The sequence below is a fragment of the Lutjanus erythropterus genome, chromosome 11 (assembly GCF_056507025.1).
Source record: "Lutjanus erythropterus isolate fLutEry1 chromosome 11, fLutEry1.hap2, whole genome shotgun sequence".
Lineage (NCBI taxonomy): Eukaryota > Metazoa > Chordata > Actinopteri > Lutjaniformes > Lutjanidae > Lutjanus > Lutjanus erythropterus.
This window is the reverse complement of record NC_139327.1, coordinates 12,989,367-13,008,186: the sequence shown is the minus strand read 5'-3', so window position 1 is coordinate 13,008,186 and position 18,820 is coordinate 12,989,367. Positions and strand designations below refer to the sequence as shown.

The 18,820-nt window shown below is 37.7% G+C and overlaps 1 protein-coding gene across 1 annotated transcript; it reads right to left on the bottom strand.

The window, feature by feature from the left end:
* Window positions 1–1,566: 1,566 nt before the first annotated feature.
* On the bottom strand, window positions 1,567–17,030 carry mpp1 (MAGUK p55 scaffold protein 1). Its single transcript, XM_084730849.1, has 12 exons — window positions 16,691–17,030; window positions 10,006–10,134; window positions 9,836–9,914; window positions 8,638–8,723; window positions 8,455–8,523; window positions 6,136–6,332; window positions 5,883–5,986; window positions 5,712–5,792; window positions 4,387–4,467; window positions 4,096–4,298; window positions 2,446–2,520; window positions 1,567–2,349 (listed from the first exon to the last, which is right to left on the bottom strand). The coding sequence occupies exons 1-12, from the start codon at window positions 16,811–16,813 to the stop codon at window positions 2,173–2,175; spliced, it is 1,404 nt and encodes a 467-aa protein (XP_084586975.1). The 5' UTR covers window positions 16,814–17,030; the 3' UTR covers window positions 1,567–2,172.
* Window positions 17,031–18,820: the final 1,790 nt, after the last annotated feature.

Sequence of the window (18,820 nt, the reverse complement as noted above, 5' to 3'; positions counted from 1 at the left end):
GTCTTGTAGTTGATGGGTGATGTTAGACTCCTCAGAGGCCACATGGTGGTGCTGTAGGACAGCTTTGCTTCATTGCTAACATCACTGACAAATAAGTGCAGAGGTTTCTGTCCCCTCTCACGGCTGTGACCTCAATGTGTTGGAAAATGTACAGCTGGCATGTTGCACAAGCATACTGGCACCTTTAGGAGAATTTAGAAATGAAAGCAACAGACCAGTGTTGTTTGCTGCTGCTGCTGTAGATTTTCTTATACTGTATTTCTGGTGTCTTTTTAATCACACTATTAATTCTGCAAATCTTTGACACTGACTTTTAAAAGGTCCATACAAATAATTCTTAGATTTGTAGGCTACACTGGAATTTTTCCCAATTATAAAATTTTCCTCATCATTCCTCTTTTTGCTGAGTGTCGGGGCTGGAAATATAGAGAAAATATAAATGCTAATAACAGTCAAATGTCAGGCTCTGTCACTGTTTGTATAAAATATAGATGTACGTATACATGCATACAGTACATATTGAAATGATCTACTCCATGTATATCCATTGATCGTTTACTTTCTTTGCACTATTTGTATTGTTTACAACTTACTGAACATTTGGTATGTACATAACAGTACTGTCTACTGTTTCCCTGCCTTTATATTGTCAGTTCCTGCGTAAGAACATTCAGAAGAATGAAAAATCAGTTCAAGTTCAATCAAGTCGTTGTATGTGTGTTATTACAGATCTATCCAAGGCTTCAACAAACACCAATAATGAAGTGTCACTCTATGATGCTTTCACTTCAGTGTGACATGTTGAATTTATCCATTTATTCATATTAACTTGTTTATATTCTATTCAAAATACTTATTAAATATAGCAAATTCTTACTGATCAAATGATTTCAGATACACATAATTGTGCACTTGTCATTAGTAATTAACAGAATGCAAAACATAATTTTTCACATGATGTATTTGGATTTCAGGTAAGTGCATATTCATGGCGATGAGCCCAGGGAACTGTGCAAAGCTGTGGACTAATTCATTGTCATGTATAACATGTATCTATTCTCCCACACTGTGGCTGAGGGAAGAATTGTACAGGTAGACTTCTTGTATTGTACAGCTCAAACAGACGAGACCTGATCTATTATTGATCAAAGTCTTGAGCCAAGACTTCTTCTAAAAAACTGAGGCAGAAATGACCCCCCTCTCAAGCCCAGCCCTCACGATTCTGCTCCACAGCTCAAAATAAAATGTCAGTAGCAAGATTTAAAGCATGGAATATTCTGATCAGACATGATAAACACATAGACAGAAAACATTAAATAAAGTCTAGTTTGAACAAACTGGCAAAATATTCTCTATTACTATACAAGAGCATAAATATCAATCTTCATATTTCTCTTAAATCTTGTGGATGTGCTCCTCCTTGACATTGTCCTGCACTTTCCTGTCTTATGTGGATCTAGGAGGATTTATTTGTGCACTTAAAGTGGATTTCTTCAATTTCCTGCTTAAGTTTTAATTAAGGGTTCTGGAAAAGGTCTCCACATAAAAGACAGACAACAAAACGGCTGCAACAGAGCTGGGAAATTTATTTTTTGTTTAAAAGTGCCTTTACAGTACCCCATGAGGTATACAATTTTGATGAGACGAGAAGTGAGGTTGTTAATGACTGACTCAAAGGTATTTGTGTATATGACATTATCATAGTATCGTGTTACACTCACTGCATGAACAAACAGTTACAGAATCTCGATTTCATGGCACAATCTAATGCGAACAGAAAAACATGAACAATGGATCCAGAAATAATGCTTCACATGATAAAATCCATCTAAAAGTGAGGATTTCATTCACAGTTATGGTCCTGTTTTGCATTTATTCACGTTCCAACAATCACCAAAACTATCCAGTAGCCACTCAAAACTCTGAAGCACACACATCTAAACAACCCAATAAAACATCCCTGGTGAGGTTCACAACTCTCTAAAATAAACCTTTCTACATATTGCTTATTTTTTGGATGCATTTGTGCAAAAAATCTCATTGACGATTAACATGAACCAAAAAGTAAACCCATACACACCTGGGACATCACTAACTGGTTTTGTGTAAGGAGGAGTGATATTGCACTGCTTTTCAACAAACAAAAGGTATTATTCTGGCGCCAGACATCCGTCAGTACACCCATGATACAGGCACCCACTGCGGGGTGGAGGTGGCGCGCTCCATGGCCTCCTCCACACCTTTCACGCTTTCATCCACATCGTTGTTGACCAGAACCACATCAAAGAAGTGTCTGTACGTGGCCGAAATGGCGTCCGACTCTTTCTGGATCATCTGCAGGTTTTCCGTCTGGGAGACAAGACAGAGAGGATTAGCAGCTGTTGGCTGATGTGTGTATTTGGTGTTTCAAAGTATTCAGAGTATATTCGGGTAAAGATTTAGCACCTGGGGAGCTGTGTTGGTCGGAGCGATGAACACCACAAGAGGTGCAAAGTCAGCAGTCCGCAAGACTTTCAAGGTCTGCAGTAAAATGTTGAAAAAAGAAAAGAAAAGTAGAATTAGTCAGACTCATTAAATACATGGAAAGAACCTGCAAAGGGATAACTTTTACCTACGAGTGATACATCTTTAATTGTAAAGTATTATACAAGTATATTGTATACATATTTGTATTCTATTCTCATTTATCTTATTTTATTAATGGTTTTTCATCTAACTTTATGTTAATTTTGGTGATTTATAATACTTGTTTTTATGTTCATTCTGTGTTTTTTAAATGACTCACTTGGTACACGTAATTTCTCTGTTGTAAAACACTTTGGGCTGCATTTCTGATATGAAAGGTGCAATATATTATTCCAGAATTATTATTTTGCAGTATTTAAAGGGTAACTTGTTTTTTGTCTAAGTGACTAATGAGGAAAACAATAGTTGAAACTGGTCGAGTACTGAGAGAGAGCACTGCAGCCAGCAGAAGAAAAACTCAATTACAAATTCTTATGAGCAACTGGGAAAGAAAATACATTACAAGTGTTTGTACCACCAACAGGCTCAGATTGTTATTATACGTGTCTGACAACATTATGGAAGAGATCTCTACTAGAAACAGCTGTTTTATTGCTCTCATTAAATTCAGCAGACTCCCTTTGCAGAGATGGTGATTTTATCATCGCTATCTTCATCTTCATTCAGACTAGACACAAACAAAATGAAACTCACTAAAAACACCTTAACTCATCTTCTCACTGTTCCAGCAATCACCAACTGTGGTTGTTTGGTCGAAAATAAACCAAATCAGGAGAGGAGCAAAGGAAAGGTTGGACCGTGTGTACAACCAGAATAATTTCACATCTAATGCAGTGAATTAAAGGTTTATTTCATCCAAACCAGAGTTGGTGATTGTTGAAAGACGAGCTAAGATATTTTTGGTGAGATTTTTTTTTTATCTCCGTTGAATTGATAAAATTGCTGTTTCTTTAAATGGAGTCTGGTTAGTCTGATGAGATCAATGAAACAGCTGTTTCTAGTTAAACAAAACATATCTTATTCTTTAAAAAAAGATCTCTGTAGCGATCCTTTTCTTAATGTTGTCAGACATGATTTGAACCTGTCAGTGGCAAAACAAGTACTTTTAGTGGACTTGCTTTGATAACTGCCCACAAGCTTAGTTTCCCTTCAGCACTCTCCCACAATACTGGACTGATTTCAAAAGTTCTTATCCCCATTACTCAGACACAAAGACAGAAAGACATGGGAGAATAAAGTCGAGGTTGAAAAATAACAAAATTACCCTAACAGGATTGTTATTAGTGGGATCAGCAGCAGTTCGCTGTAGGTGACCTTGTACTTCACCAAAGAGAGACAAAGAGTAATCATCATTTACAAATTAATTTTTAATGAAAGAAATAAGGTTATATACTTCAAACATCTCACTTCCTGTTCACCAGCCTTAACCTGCCTCTTAAAAGCCATGGGTAAATGGTTTGAAAGTAAAAAGGTACGATTAAAGATGCATAAAAGCCACCTGTAACTGACTCTGGGTGATGTTAAAATAATAGTAAGTTTTAATGTTATGTCTCCAGGATGGATACTAACCTGTGGTTCTACATCCAGCACAGCGATTTTGCCCTGGTCGTGGATCTTCTGGATGGTCTCGATTTTGGTACCGAACATGTTTCCCTGGAAGCTGCCGTACTCCAGGAGCTCGTTTCCGGAGATGCACTTGGTCATGGCTTCATTGGAGATGAAATAATATTCCTGTCCGTTCTCCTCGTCCTTACGCTGGGGCCTGGTGGTGTCTGTGTAGAAGAAGTTTAAAGATTTAGTCAAAAGGACAACAATGCAAACTTAGCTCATGAAAGAAAGAATGTTTATGGGTCTACTTACGTGGTGCAGGATAGGAAAATTTCTCGGGGTATCTAGTCAATAGTGCATTTTTGATATGGCTCCTTCCTACACCAGGTGCACCTAAAAAGAGCAGACATTTTGATCTGTAGTTGCAAAAAAACACACATTACTACAATAGCACACACAGTAGAGTGCAGATCTCTACCAGGTAACAGATAGTGAAGCACCTACTGCAATGCCACAACTGGCAGATGCAACCAGCAGAGATTTGCTTTTTGTACAGTATAGTGTGAGTTTTCTTATACAGATGTGTGCAACAATTTTAATGAAGTTTTCTTTAAAGGAATAGTTCACCAAAAAATGAAAATTGAGTGATTATGTACTCACCCTTATGCCAACTGAGGGTCGAGTTTATTTTGTCAGTCCACAAAACATTTCATTATTTATTTATGAAAGAAAACAGATGGCTTTGCAACATAATACATGTAGATATAATGTAGATATAATACAGAAATCTGAATTTCTGGGGAAGTGCACAAAAGCTAATATAATATTTTAATTTACACTTGATGTTGCCTGTTCAAAGGTTAGAGGCTATATTTTCCAGTGGAGGTTGTGGCTATTCAGAAGGTAAATGTTTTGGCATAAAGCTGATTAGATCATCCCCTTAACTGAATTTAATTCCACTAAGTAACCACTATCATGTTGAATTTCTCACATTTATAACAAACCATATTTCATGAAAACTGGTGAATTAAGTGAATTACAGTTGATTTTGTACTTAAGTCTGCATCTCTCCTTTTTTTACCAGCGGACTTTGAACACCTCAGTATGGTGATCCTATTGATGCACAGCACAACATACTATGGTGATTTACTCAGCTTGTATTGTGACAAATTTTAGTGGATCATAACATATCAGGCCTGGATTTAATCTGCAGACGGTCCGGTTTAATATGAAACAAAATCTTTTCTATGGACGTCAGATGCCAGTTAAAACAAGGCTTAGCTAGTAGTAGCCAAATTTAAGCCTAGCAGTTGTTGATGACTTGCAGCCCCTACCAGCCAGTTAAGAGGAGAGAGGAGTCAAAGGTCGAGAGAGCAACAATATGTCACAAATTGTGATTCAACCACAGGCATAAGCCTGGTGGAGATAATAAAACTACCTTTAAACAGTTGGAAGTTGTATTAGAATTCTATGTATTTGAAGATTTGTAACACTAAAGTATATGGACTTTGAGATATATTGTGAGGGGAAAGTTCCAGCTGATTTCTCAGGAACATGTGGATCAGTGTGGATGACCAGAAATACTTTTAATAACTTGATACAGCTAATAAATAATGTAACCCAGTTAGGACGCTTACCAATAAGCACCAGTGTTTTCCTTTTAAAAGCAGGGAGCTGAACAACCTCTTCATACGAAATCACATCCAGCTGGTCAAAAACTGCAACAGAAGGGATTTTGTGTTAGACAAACTCCTGCTACAGTACAACTGAGGAAATGTCAGGAAACATGATTCCAGTGGTTCGCTCACTCGAGCTGTGTTTGGCCAGGTACTTGTCTTTGCACTTCTTTTTCTTTCCAAATGGGCTGCAGGACTGACTGCCCTCTCTGGCCTTGCTTTTACTCGCCACCCTCCTGTGGGCGGGAAAAAGAGATTTAGCTTGAGCTGGGAACATTTTTGCTCTGGTCTGTTCTCATGTGACACACAACATTATGTCAGTCTCTGTCACGTCACGGTAAGTGTGACAGGTCCCATCATCACACAGTATGACAGGGCTGTTTACCATTCCTGCAGCTCTGGGGACGGGATGAGTCCAGCGAAGTTAGCGGCGCTGCTCTCCACTCTGCCCTGCCACCAGTTCGGATCCTGCTTGTTGATGATATGAATGATGTCACCGGTTTGAAACTTCAGGCCTGCCTCTTTGCACGGGATGAGGTCATCCTTGGCGGGGTCGTAGTCAAACTGGGCTCTCATGTACATCTGGAGATTAACAGAACATATGGTGTATTCACTCGAGGAAAAATAACATTTGCAGTGTGTGTTTGGTGTAATGTATCTGGACATTACTGATAACCTGTAGATCGTCACCTTACCAATGTGTCCAATAATCTCCCATCACCTCAGTCAGCTGTGAAATCTCTGACATCCATGTGCTAAAAGTATCTTTCAGCTAAACAAATATTCATCGTGGGACTTTCTAACACATATCTGGATTCTGCAAATGTTAATTGAGAAATTCACCCTTAAAAAGAATTTACAGGTTCATGATATGATCTCGGACAGCTCAGTTCATGTTGTGAATCATTTTCTCCCAGGTTGAGGTGTGAGGTTTAATTTATTTTATCATCAATTTACTTCCTGTAGCTTATCTGCAGAAAACATATAGGAGAGAAAAATGAAGGTAAATTTAAAACCAAATGAGGCCCAGCTACAGGACAGCTGTCTGGAAAATCAACAGACTACAAATTTGATATCCTGTTAAAGGATAATTCTGCTGTTTTTAAATCTGTGAATGAATAACTACATATATGAAAAACACAAATTGAGCAAAATACATGCATGTATTAAATTATAATTTTAAAAAAGGATCAAATATACATAAAATGCTGCCTATAAAGCAAACAAATAAAAACAATCTGCATTAGCCTATGTTATATTTTTCAAAAACCTTTTTCATGCATCAGACATAAACACTGATACTGATGTTGATGTTGTCAGATCCAAACTAAGATGTTAAAACACCAAAGCCACACAATAACACAAACAAAAAGCAACTCCCATCTTCCGTGAGGTAAAATGGAGTCAGGTAGCTTTGAATAGAGTGATACAGCAGGTGTTTCCAGTTAAACAAAAAGGAATTTACTCTACCAATAAGATTTATCTCTGTCACGACCCTTTCCATAACGTTCTCAGACACAGTCTGAGCCTGTCATTGAAAAAGACAAGGACTTTTAATAGACATATTCTGACGGGTCTATTCACCCCCAACAATCACGTTGCAGCCATTGCAGCCTGTTTATTGCTTACCAGCTGAGCTGACTAGATAAATTCTAAAAAATGTGCACTTATTAGTCATTTAGACACCAAAATAGGGCCTAGGTAAAAACAAACAAACAAACAAACCAACAAAAAAAAAAACCAACAGAATTACCCTTTAATATCCAAATGAGCAGCTTCGTGGGATTTGTTATTTCAGTTTTGAGAGAGATCAGTTTATGTACAAACCTTAATCAAACTGTTAAAGATCACAGCAGGAACATGTTTCTATTCTCCACAGGGTAAATTATCATCGTTGTTAGTAGAGTTCATGAACATTTATGGTTTCCCCAAGTCACTCCAGTGGTAAACAAACAAAATTAATACACTCATTGTGTACTACAAGTGAGTATACAGGACTGGAGTGATATGGATCACCAAAAATAATGTTCTTTCAGCATTAAAGTATGAAAAGCAGATTAACCAAGCCTACATATTAATGGACTACAAGCTTTTAATAGACTACCATCACTGACCACAGCAAAGACAGAACTTAATGCAGTGATAAAGTATATTAAGATAAGAGTGACATCAATTAATGCAATGTCATTTTCTTTGTGGTCATTAAATTAAAGCTCTTTTAAATTCATATATGTTGTTAAATCAATAGCCAGTAGCCATTTTTGTGCCACGGGAGGCACACGAATGGCTGCCGGACAAAATGTGACGTGTTGTGGCCAGTAGATGGCAGGATGAAACACACTACCACAGTGTCTCAAGTCAAAACTAGTAAAAACTACTGCCAGCGATGTTCTTTGGATTTAAACTAATTTTATATTCACCTGGGTTGTTCATTGACTAACAGAAGATTCACCTAATAAAGAACAAAATACTTTTGAGAAATAAATTGCAGAGGGGAAAACTGAAAGAAAAAAAGCAATCAAACTGTAGATATTTGTAGATTATATCACTAGAAGTTATCATTGGATCTGAATGAGAAGACAATTTTCTTGGTTTATTCATGCAAATTTAAAGGATTGGGGTGAAAACAAAATTCACTCACAATAAAAGCAAAACGCACCACAAGCCCAAAGATAAGTTTGTATTCTGCTGTGCATGCTATTACCTCACAGGCTTGGGATCGACTCTGCAGGTTAGGAATGATCTTCATTGTGACAACTCCGCTGGTTTCTCTCTGTGTGTAAAGATGACACACATTCATTCATATTTTGCTGTACAAATGCAATAATTATATAAAGAATCTAACTGACTTTAGAGCTGGAGTCTGAGTTAACAGGCATTCATTTACCAGAATCTTTTGTAGCTGATCTACAGTTTGGTTTGTCACACTTTTTCCGTTGATTTCTGCGATTTCATCCCCTTCATGTAAGGACCCTGGAGAAACGAAGAAACAAGGAGAAGTGTTGTAACTCACAATATGTTGCTAGGGGTCTCTCTCACATTAAAACAGGAACAAAAGATAAAGTTTGATGACCTCCTAAGGTAGCGTAGCACCATAGGAGTCGTTATCATCACTTTTAAACAACCACCATAGCTAAAGAAAATCCATCTGTCATGGCTCAGTCAAAAATCATGTTCATAGATGAGATACATTTAGGTTTAGTCACATGTGCTGACCTCCTTCCTCACTCTCTGACACGTGATATATCCTGTATTATAGCAACAAACTCAACAAAAATATATAACATATGTCCAGTGTTTTTAGACATTTAAATGCAGAAATGTTACAACAACTTTATAACTGTTGGTAACATACTGCAACACTCATTCACATCAAACAAGTTAGCCAACACTCCCATCAGCTACTGTTAGCAAATACTATCATTAGCTACTATTAGCAAACTCTATTGTTAAGAAACATTAAGGTCAGCTACTATTAGCAAACACTAACATTAGCTACTGTTAATAAGCACTGCTGTTAACTATTGGTAATGAACTCTACTGTTAGCCAGTGTTAGCAAACAATAACATTAGCTAGTTAAGTTTGCTACTACTATACATTGAAAACGTAAAATTAGGACAGCTTCATGGTTATCCTAAAGTTGCAAGAGTGTATTTAGGATTTTGGGAAGTTAATGTGCTTGTTAAATAAACACTTCCTATCTAAAGTTTGAGTAAGAACATTGAAAAGGACAAGAAAAAACAAGACATGTAACAGATCCATGTGTCAAAATGACCATTGCAGTAGACAGATATTATCTACAGCATATATAGAGAGATATTATACAGATTTATAACTGTGTGAAATATTTTAACTTAAATATTTTAATGAGCTGACGTGGAAGATATTTATGGTGCTCTTATCCAACAGCCATTGATAAGGATGTGAGGCAGACCTTCTCCAGTACACACAGGAACTACTGCCAACTCAGATTTGCTGTGCCGACAAAGCTTTTGGGTAGGAAACTTTCCTTCTAACACACACATATACACACCGGGTCAACACACTCCCCCACTAACACTCAAATGAATGTGTGATTAATTACCTTGTCTGTGGATCATACCCCCATGCAATATTCTGGCCACAGTGCACCTTTGTTTATCGTTGAGCTTCAGAGTGACCCCCTGTAGACACAGAGCACGGTCAGTGAGGAGGAATCACCAACACAGGTCTGAAATTATAAAACATGTGCGTGTGTTGAGGCAGATGGTGTACCATTGGCTCTGAGGGATTCTTTTCAAACGCTACTTCTTTCATCCTGGTCAGCTCTGCGCCGTTCATGTGTGCAGCACTGCCATTGGTGTAAACCTCAGCGCCCTTATTCTCGTAGGTTTGCATAGCCACCTGATAAAAAAAAGAAAAGATAGAACATTTATTGTTTTATCTCGCATAAAAAACAAATCAACTGGGGGTGAAACTAACGATTATTTCCATGGTCCATTAATCAGTTAGTTATTTTCACGATTAATAGATTTATAGTTGTTTGCCTATAAAATAGAGAAAAATGATGATCAATGTGTCCCAAAGCCAAAGGTTTTTTTTTTTGCCTACAACCCAAATATATTCAGTTTACGGTCCGAGAGAAGTAAAGAAAATAGAAAATATTCACATTTAAGAAGATGGAATAAGAGAATTTTGACTTTATCTCTTACAAAATAACTCAAACCAATTAATTGATAAGTATAATAATTGATTAATCATTGCAACTCATTTAAATCACCGTTTATCGCTCAAAAAATTTAAACTAGAAAAATGTTTGCCGATGATTTTGTTTGCTTGTTTTGATTTTGTTTTTGTGCTTACGTACTTCTAAGTAAAAACTCTAAACTCAGTTGCTGAAACTTAAGTGTAAACCTTCCTTTATGCAGATAATTGAGATCATTGTTCTAAAAATTTCAGTTCTGAGTATATGCAATAAAACAATATTGACATGTATAGTCAGTAGACACGTCATCAATAGCAGTAAGATAATTGTTGAATAAAATGTTCATTAGTTTCACTTAAATGCAATAAATGAATACGCCCTGGCTCATATACGTATTCCTATCATAATCCTTGATAATAGAGTGATGAGTATGCGACATGTGTTGCAAACAAAATTAAATTCTTTATTAAAAATGGCCAATTAAAAATTAAAATGAATAATTATTGATATTGACTGAAATTAAACATTTGATCATGACACATTTTCCAGCTACATCGCACAGGCCTAGTCAATTCATCTGGACTGATCAGATCATTATTATCACACCGGCATTTCCAATACCTGCAGTGGAAGCTTTCTGCTAATGTGTGCCAACAGCTACGTTTCATTTGTAGTTTCAACATATGTTCAAGGTTGAAAATTAACCCAGTGTTTTAACACCTCATTAACCACGTCCAGCGATCTGCTCCACCAGGTTCATGTGGTCATGGATACCACCAGTCTCATCAGGTGATCATCATCAAAGAATAGCATTAATGACGGGAAGATGAGCTTATAAAGTGTAGTGTTTGAGTGAATTTTCATTTGATACAGGCATCAAAGAAGAGACCAAAGTCTGGCTTTATGGATTCATGCTGTGCTTTGACACTTAAATGAACCCAAAGAAGAGTTCAGAAGCAGGAAATCCCCAGAAAATTTCCGTGCCGCTTCTTCTAGAGTGTCAAAGATTGTTTCCAGTCCGTATCACAATCAGAGAGAAAGATCTGCATATTTTTAAAGCTATATGAGAAAGAGCTCCTCTGACAAATAAAGACAATGCTGTCATTGAAGAATCACATTAAATGTATAAAGCACAAGATAAGACACCATATAATGATTCCCTGTGGAGTAAAACTGGCATTGTGTGGAAAGCACTCTCTTGTGTAATAGAACAATGAATGCGCAATATCAAACGGCACATAAACTGGTCACTAAAGTGACATCAGAGATACAATCACCTGCATCAGCACAAACTTTCTGCATGAAAATGACACATCAGCGCTACCTCAGCAAAAAAAAATATTATCTATCTTCCAGCATCAGCACTACAATAAACCAATAAATATCATTATCGCCGTCCTCCTCCTCCTCCTCCTCGCCTTTAACCTCAGCCCTATAATACTGTGCAGAACAGCAGGCAGGAATTTATACTGTATGTTTATATTTATGTCCTCTTAATTATTAAAAATATGTGTTCTTGGTAAGATCTGTAAAACATATTAATCAGTAAGATAAATAACAAAGAGGATGAATACAATTTTCTTATTTTGTTATTGACAGTGAGTCAGGAGATGACTGAATCCACGAGTCATGAAAGTCTAGCAGCTGTTTTTCTGTGCAACATGATAGTTATTTACCAGCCTCGTGCTGTTATAAGTCACGACTGTACAGTACCAGTCCAGGAGGGAGTGTTTGGATGGTGTCCCCTGGTGAACAGATGAAATTACATCTTCTGAGGAAAGGAGTCTGTACAGCAATTTTGCTGCAGATAAAAATCACCACATGCATATTTACCCAGAAAACACTGCACACTGTCTTACTTATTATTTCTATTCCTGGAGCAAAACATTTCCTCCTGGACCTGCTCTAAACACAACAGGAAATGAAAGATGTGAGACCATATGTTTGTGATCGCAAGACTACCGTATGAACATCCTGAAAATACATTCAAATAACAAAAATTGTATCACCTGGATGATTATATGTGTTATTAATTGTTCTTCCCAATTTAGGGAAACTATACTATACTGTGATCTATACTGTGATCTCATTATCAGAGACACACATTCCACTATTTCAATTCTATCCAAAACCAAATATAGATATATAGATACTAAATTACCTTCAACCTAAGGACATGTTGAGTTAACTAACTGTTACTAGCTCAGTAAGTTACAGACTGTCTAATGGAAAGTCATGGTGGGTTTAGTCTCTGCCTGAACGTCGAATTCACAGAATTTTAGGGGACAAGAAAATACAGGAACTACAGGATATCTTTGTAGAATTGTTAAATTACCAATTAATGAATTAACTTGTGCTATAACATTTGGCAATGGATTTAAAATTACATTAAACCTTAATTCAGGTTTAATATATACATTTATCTTGCTCTGTGCTTTTTATTTTTTGTTATTTCTAATTATTAATAATACCAGTGAAAGTTTACTGTTTCACTCCCCTGATGTCATTCTGGACAATAACTTTATTGTTCAACGATAAAATACCCCCACCATTACATATCTTTGTCACAACTCTTTATTCTGTACATTATGTTCTGTATAAAGAACATCAACCAATACATCGATGTACAATTTTTTTTTGCTTCCTAATACGGGCATCAGCCCCAAACATCCAGTATCAGTCGGACACAATCTCACATCAGACTATGGAGTCTCGATCAGTACATTGATCAGTGATGTCAGTCCCATATCAGATAAGTTCATTGTGCCAATATTGATACTGGATCGGTTCCAACTCTAGTGAAACCTATATTCACAAATATTGGGTTGTTTTCCTCAAGGCGCAGAGCAGGAAACTTTAAACAAAGTGCTGACCTTCAGAACCGAGGAGGAAGGAAACTGACAAAGATTCAATCTAAAGGTCGAGCATGATCACCATGATTATCTGCTACTGAACAACTGAAGCTATCGGAAGGATACTGATAGATTTCTCATATTCAGAGACAGAGGAAGTTTGTTGCAAGACTAAATGTTAAATATGTTTGAACAGATGAGGACTGGCCCTGAAAGGCATTTTTAATTAAATGTATCTCATCATCAGCTCTTATCACTCACACTATCATGAGGAGATTAACACACATGACTGAAGTCTGTTCATCTGGTTTGTCACAATGTGTCCCAGTCACTGCTAACAGTTCACACTTGTAAAAACAGGGGTCAGAAAGACCTTTCAGAGACCTGAATGCCAGCTGTGGGTGTGGAGATACAACAGGATAAACAAAGAGGCGGGTGGAAGGCAAAATGCAGTCAGGAAAGAGCTGAGTGCTTCCTGTTCATTTGCTAATCTTATCTAAAGAAGACGTTAGGCTGAATTTGAAATAGATCAAACAGAACATGGCGGGTGCATCTCTGGATAAGACATTACAAATCTGTACCTATTGTTCTACTTACTGTTCTCCATATGGAACCATGATCTAATATGACTGATTACATTATAATACAATCAGACTCTTTCTCATCTTCTCTTTCTCATGGGATGATTTGCCTTTCAATCAGGAGATATTAATTATTAATCCTTTCCCCCTGTTGGATTTAGGGTGGGTCTCCTGCCAACGGGCAAAGAGGTATTGATCTCTTGAAGGAACACAGTAGGAGATCAATAATTGACCTAGATGAGACTCTATCTTTTAGAAAGAAACAAACAGTGTGGGTAATGTGCTCATCAGACAAACCCAAAATGTTAAACCACAATGTCTTTGAACAAAGACGCAACTAATGATTATTTTCATTATAAATTAATCTCACGATAATTTTCAATAACTGTTTAGCCTATAAAATACCAAAAAACTGTGAAAAAATGTTCATCAAAATTTCTCAAAACCCTATCTTCAAATTGCTTCTTTTGTCCAACCATCCATCCAAAACCCATTTATCATTTACTTTGATAAATGACAAAGCAAATTCTTATATTTAAGAAGCTGGACCCAACAAATGTTTGACATTTATAATCTATAGATTATACAGTAATAGCTGGAGGGACCGTTGAAAACCAGTCCTGAACAAGACGTTCAGTCCTCCATATTGTGCTTGATCTTCTCTGACTTGCCTAAACTTGTCTGGGTCTTAAGATTTGGACTTCAGTTCAAGCATAACATAGTGACAGTGAAAAATTGTGTGCTTGTACTCGAGTTTAAATGCATGAATGACTGTCAATGTAGGGCTGGTGCTTTGTAAGCCTGAAGTATTTGGAGGAGTTTCCAGAAGAGCATAAGTCAAGACTGAGCAGGAACAGGTACATTAACAAACTCAAGATAAAGAATCAGTAAATCAGCCAGATATCATGTAGAATATAATATACAACGTTACACACAGCAGTCTGCACTGTGAGATAACAGACCACGTGACCTCTCTTCAAGACACTGATTTCACAAATCAGCATCGAGCAGGAGAACACACTGGCAAGATTGTAGCTGGAGGCTATTGAACTGAACTGCTGATGTCAGGAAAGGAGTTTCCTCCCCTCAACATTTCCCTCAGTAACTCGGTGCTGACTGTTCAATTTCAGAGAAGAAGCTTAGGACAAAGAGTTCCCTTGGTACTACTGGCTGCCAAAACTGAGGCCTGGAGGTTGTCAAAGATGCAACTGTTTTAAACTCCTTCATGGTCAAATATGTACGGCGCTGCCAGGTTTTAAGACAAATTCAGAGGTTTCGCAACATAATCCAGCCTTAACTTTAAGTTTATGTCTAAAACAACAGTCTGGTACACTGTGATGTGGTAAACAACCTGTGGCCTCAGCTGACTGTTGACACTAATTCCTCAGCAGCAGTTCATCAATAGCTGTAGGCAACAGTAAACAGCACTGGACTAACATTAGCTTTACTGATCATCTATCTGTCTTCTTTTATTTTGCATGACATTGCCCTAGAAAGTGGGCCTGCTGAGGTTACTTTAAGATGACTTTACTACCAACATGTTAACATGTTGACCTGATTATTATGGGATTAATATAATATCATTTGTATGACTCTATCTATACCAGTGGCTCCCCTATAAAACTAGAATCTAAAACAAGATCCTCATTTCCCATCATGCCTAGTGAGTAGTTTGTTGTTTTATGTTACAAAATGATATTTCTCGTAAGTGTTTGTCAGTTTAGTGCAGGTTTATAGGCTGGTTTTAATCATTAGTGTAGCTGCTGTTATATTTATTTTTTGAGTGCTTGTCCCTTATGCTGAATGTCCTAAAATCCTGAACTAAGTTAACATATTAGCACTTCCAGTTCCCTCATCTTGAAGCCAGCGTGTTTTTTTGTATGCGTTTTCCATTTTTTGCCTGAAAAAAGGTCTGTGGTTGACACAAGCTTAAACTGTTTTCACATTTTGTTCTCCGATATAAAATGTGTCAGTTAAAACACTGTGACTTGTGAAGATTTTATGCGGTGGTTAACAACAAGTAGCTAAATGAGAGGCTGCTGCAGACATTAAATGTCAGCACGCCAAATACTAGCCACTTAGTGGAGATGACGCTGAGCCACACGACCATAGCAGAGTTTCCTAATCGAACATTAACTTTTTACATCTCGTAATTCCATTTACAGCTCAAAAATCATAAAAATCCTGTTAATTTGTGAAGATTATCTGGCTGACTTTAACAGGAGGAACCAGAGCGCTAACATCCAAGTTGGCCTACAAAAATACACCATTTCTGCAGCACTCTGTTCTGAAAGATCAGCTGATGACCCTTGGAAATGTTCTTGAGACCCCTTTCAGGGTCCCAACCCCCATGTTGAGATCCACTGCTCCATACGTCTGATTAACAGGTTCATTTGTCTCATGATCACAGCTAAAAATACAGAAACCCTGACGTGTGTTGTATCCTTATTTCCTCAATTTGTGGAATGATTCCATATGTAGTTTTGATGGAAATGCAGAAGTGAAAATGCTAATGCAGCGTCTACTGGGTCCCAACTCAGGCTGACTGAGCAACACTGAGCAATGCAGTGATCACTAACACAGACCAGCTGATCTGGAGAGATACATAGGTCTACATGTACAGCTCTTTGTTTAAGAGACCAGCTCATTCAGTTGCTGTAAACAGGATTATGAAAACATAACTGGATCTATTTTTAGAGATCTTGTCGAGAAACAAACAGCGGTCATGTGCCCCATCTCTGCTTCCCGGAAGCAAACATGTACAGTACCTAAATCTGGGGGGGCAAAAAAAGGTAAAAAAAAAAAAAAAAACGACACCGTACCTTGTCAGACTTTGGTTTGTTTTGAAGAAGCTGCTCCAGGTAGAGATCGGAGAGGGCTGTCCGGACGCTGTTGACAGACTCCAGTATGACGGCAGGTTCGTTTTTATTGGATTTTAACGTCATCTTTCCCTGTTAGCTAGAAAGAAAAAAAAAAACCGTGAACCCGATGTGCCCCCGCTCAAAGGTCCGCAAGAGGCTGGTCACAAAAGCCTGCCAGAGATAAGCAGCCCTGACGGTGTAATAAGTGTCCCTGTGATTAGATGAAAGTCCAAGGTTTGATCAGCAGCAGGTGAGGTACACGAGATTGTGGGGACACCGCTGACAAAGCAAGTAAACATGTAACTGACTGCTGCTCGGAGGGGCAGGCTCATGCTGCCTTCACGACCCCCTGTAAGCTCCGAAATACCAGCACTCAAGTTGTTTGCGTTACCATGCGTTGAACTGTTTGTACACGGAAATTAAAGCACAGTGGACCACGTAACAGACATGTTTTTTTCTTTTCTCCACGGTGTCTATTTCTCATAGTTAATAAAAGCATTTTCAATGGATTTTTAAAGACACTTTACCAAAGGGGACCCCTGGACTAATGCTAATTATTTGCAGGGCTTAGGCATGAAAAAATTAGGGAACCCCTATGGTTTTTAGCATATGTCCAAGCATGTGTTTTAAGTCCCTATTTCATTTTCAAGTAATGAAGTACAAGAACTAAGTGGTAACTGGTAGTAGCCTAGTAAAGAAACACTGGAAGAATTTATGGTTGTTTTGCTCTGCCTTTTTTGATTACTTTTTTAAAAATGTTTTCTAATTGTTTTATTTCATATCTACAATGCAGTCTCATGTCCCTTTGGTTTCACAATCTGCTCCAAGTAAGTTTAAATGCCTATTTCATTTTCATAAGTGTGAGAGCCAGCCGGCAGGGAATAATGGAAGCATACAGTAACTGTTGATAGGAATTGAAGTATAGTGATACACGTGTTATTAATCAAAATTTCTCGGCCCGCTATGTTGTATGAGCCCTAATCTCCTCACAAATCCGCTGACATATTTTCCTCTTCCAGCTGTTCATGAACGCTCGACGGAAACATGAGCATTTCCGTTAGTCATTGAATGCAGCATTGCTGCAGCGTCCTCAGCAGGGCTGCACTAACAGGCTACAAGGAAGCAAAATAACGGAGTCCTACTGACGCTGCTCCCAGCACATCATTCGTTAAGATTTGGTGATAGTTTAAACACAATACAACAGGCATCGATAGGAGAACACATCGATTACATCATTCATTAAGTGACGTCTCGGGCACGCACTCTCGCGCCAAGTGACAACAGTTTAAACCGGGCAAAAGACGAGTGAAAACTGCGAGAGGAAACGAATGTAGGCGAATGTAGTGCGCGAGAGAGGTGAAAGGTGAAAGGTGCGCGTGAGGAAAAGAATTATTATTGTGTGCAGGAGAGGTGGAAGGACCTTAGCTCCAACTAACGACAGTATCATCTTCCTCAAATCAATACCAGTCCCTATAATATTAGCCCTGGGGTCCTTAACATATAATATATTCCCATGAATGTATACTAAAGTCTACAGATGTGACATTAAAGGGACAGTTCACCCCCAAATAAAAAATACATATTTTATCTCTGGCCTGTCGTGCTATTTATCCATCTATGCTGTTTTGTTGTGACTTGCTGGGTTTTGGAGATATCAGCTGTAAAGATTTGCACCTTCTATCCAATATAATGAAACTAGATGTTACTAGTCCTGTGGTGCCCAAAGTACCAAAAAAAACAAAACAAACAAAACAAACAAACAAAAAATAAACAGCACAACTATTAGAATATGGGTACAAATTTACACATAAAAATCAGTTTATTTCCCCTAATGATTCTAGTCCTTTATTTCAGATTAAAAATGCATTTACACAACCTGCACTTTATACTCGTGAAACAACATAAAAGCCTAATCCTCCATTACCAGAGGAGAGGGAATACACATGATTTATGTCTGGCATATGCAAAAGCCTATATGTACAAATCATCTCTGTGTCTGTGTAGCATGTTTTTTTATGTGGCACTTCATAACAAAATCAGAGGAATGGGCATAGATTATGCTGGAAGTCATTAAATTGGGCAAATATTTCA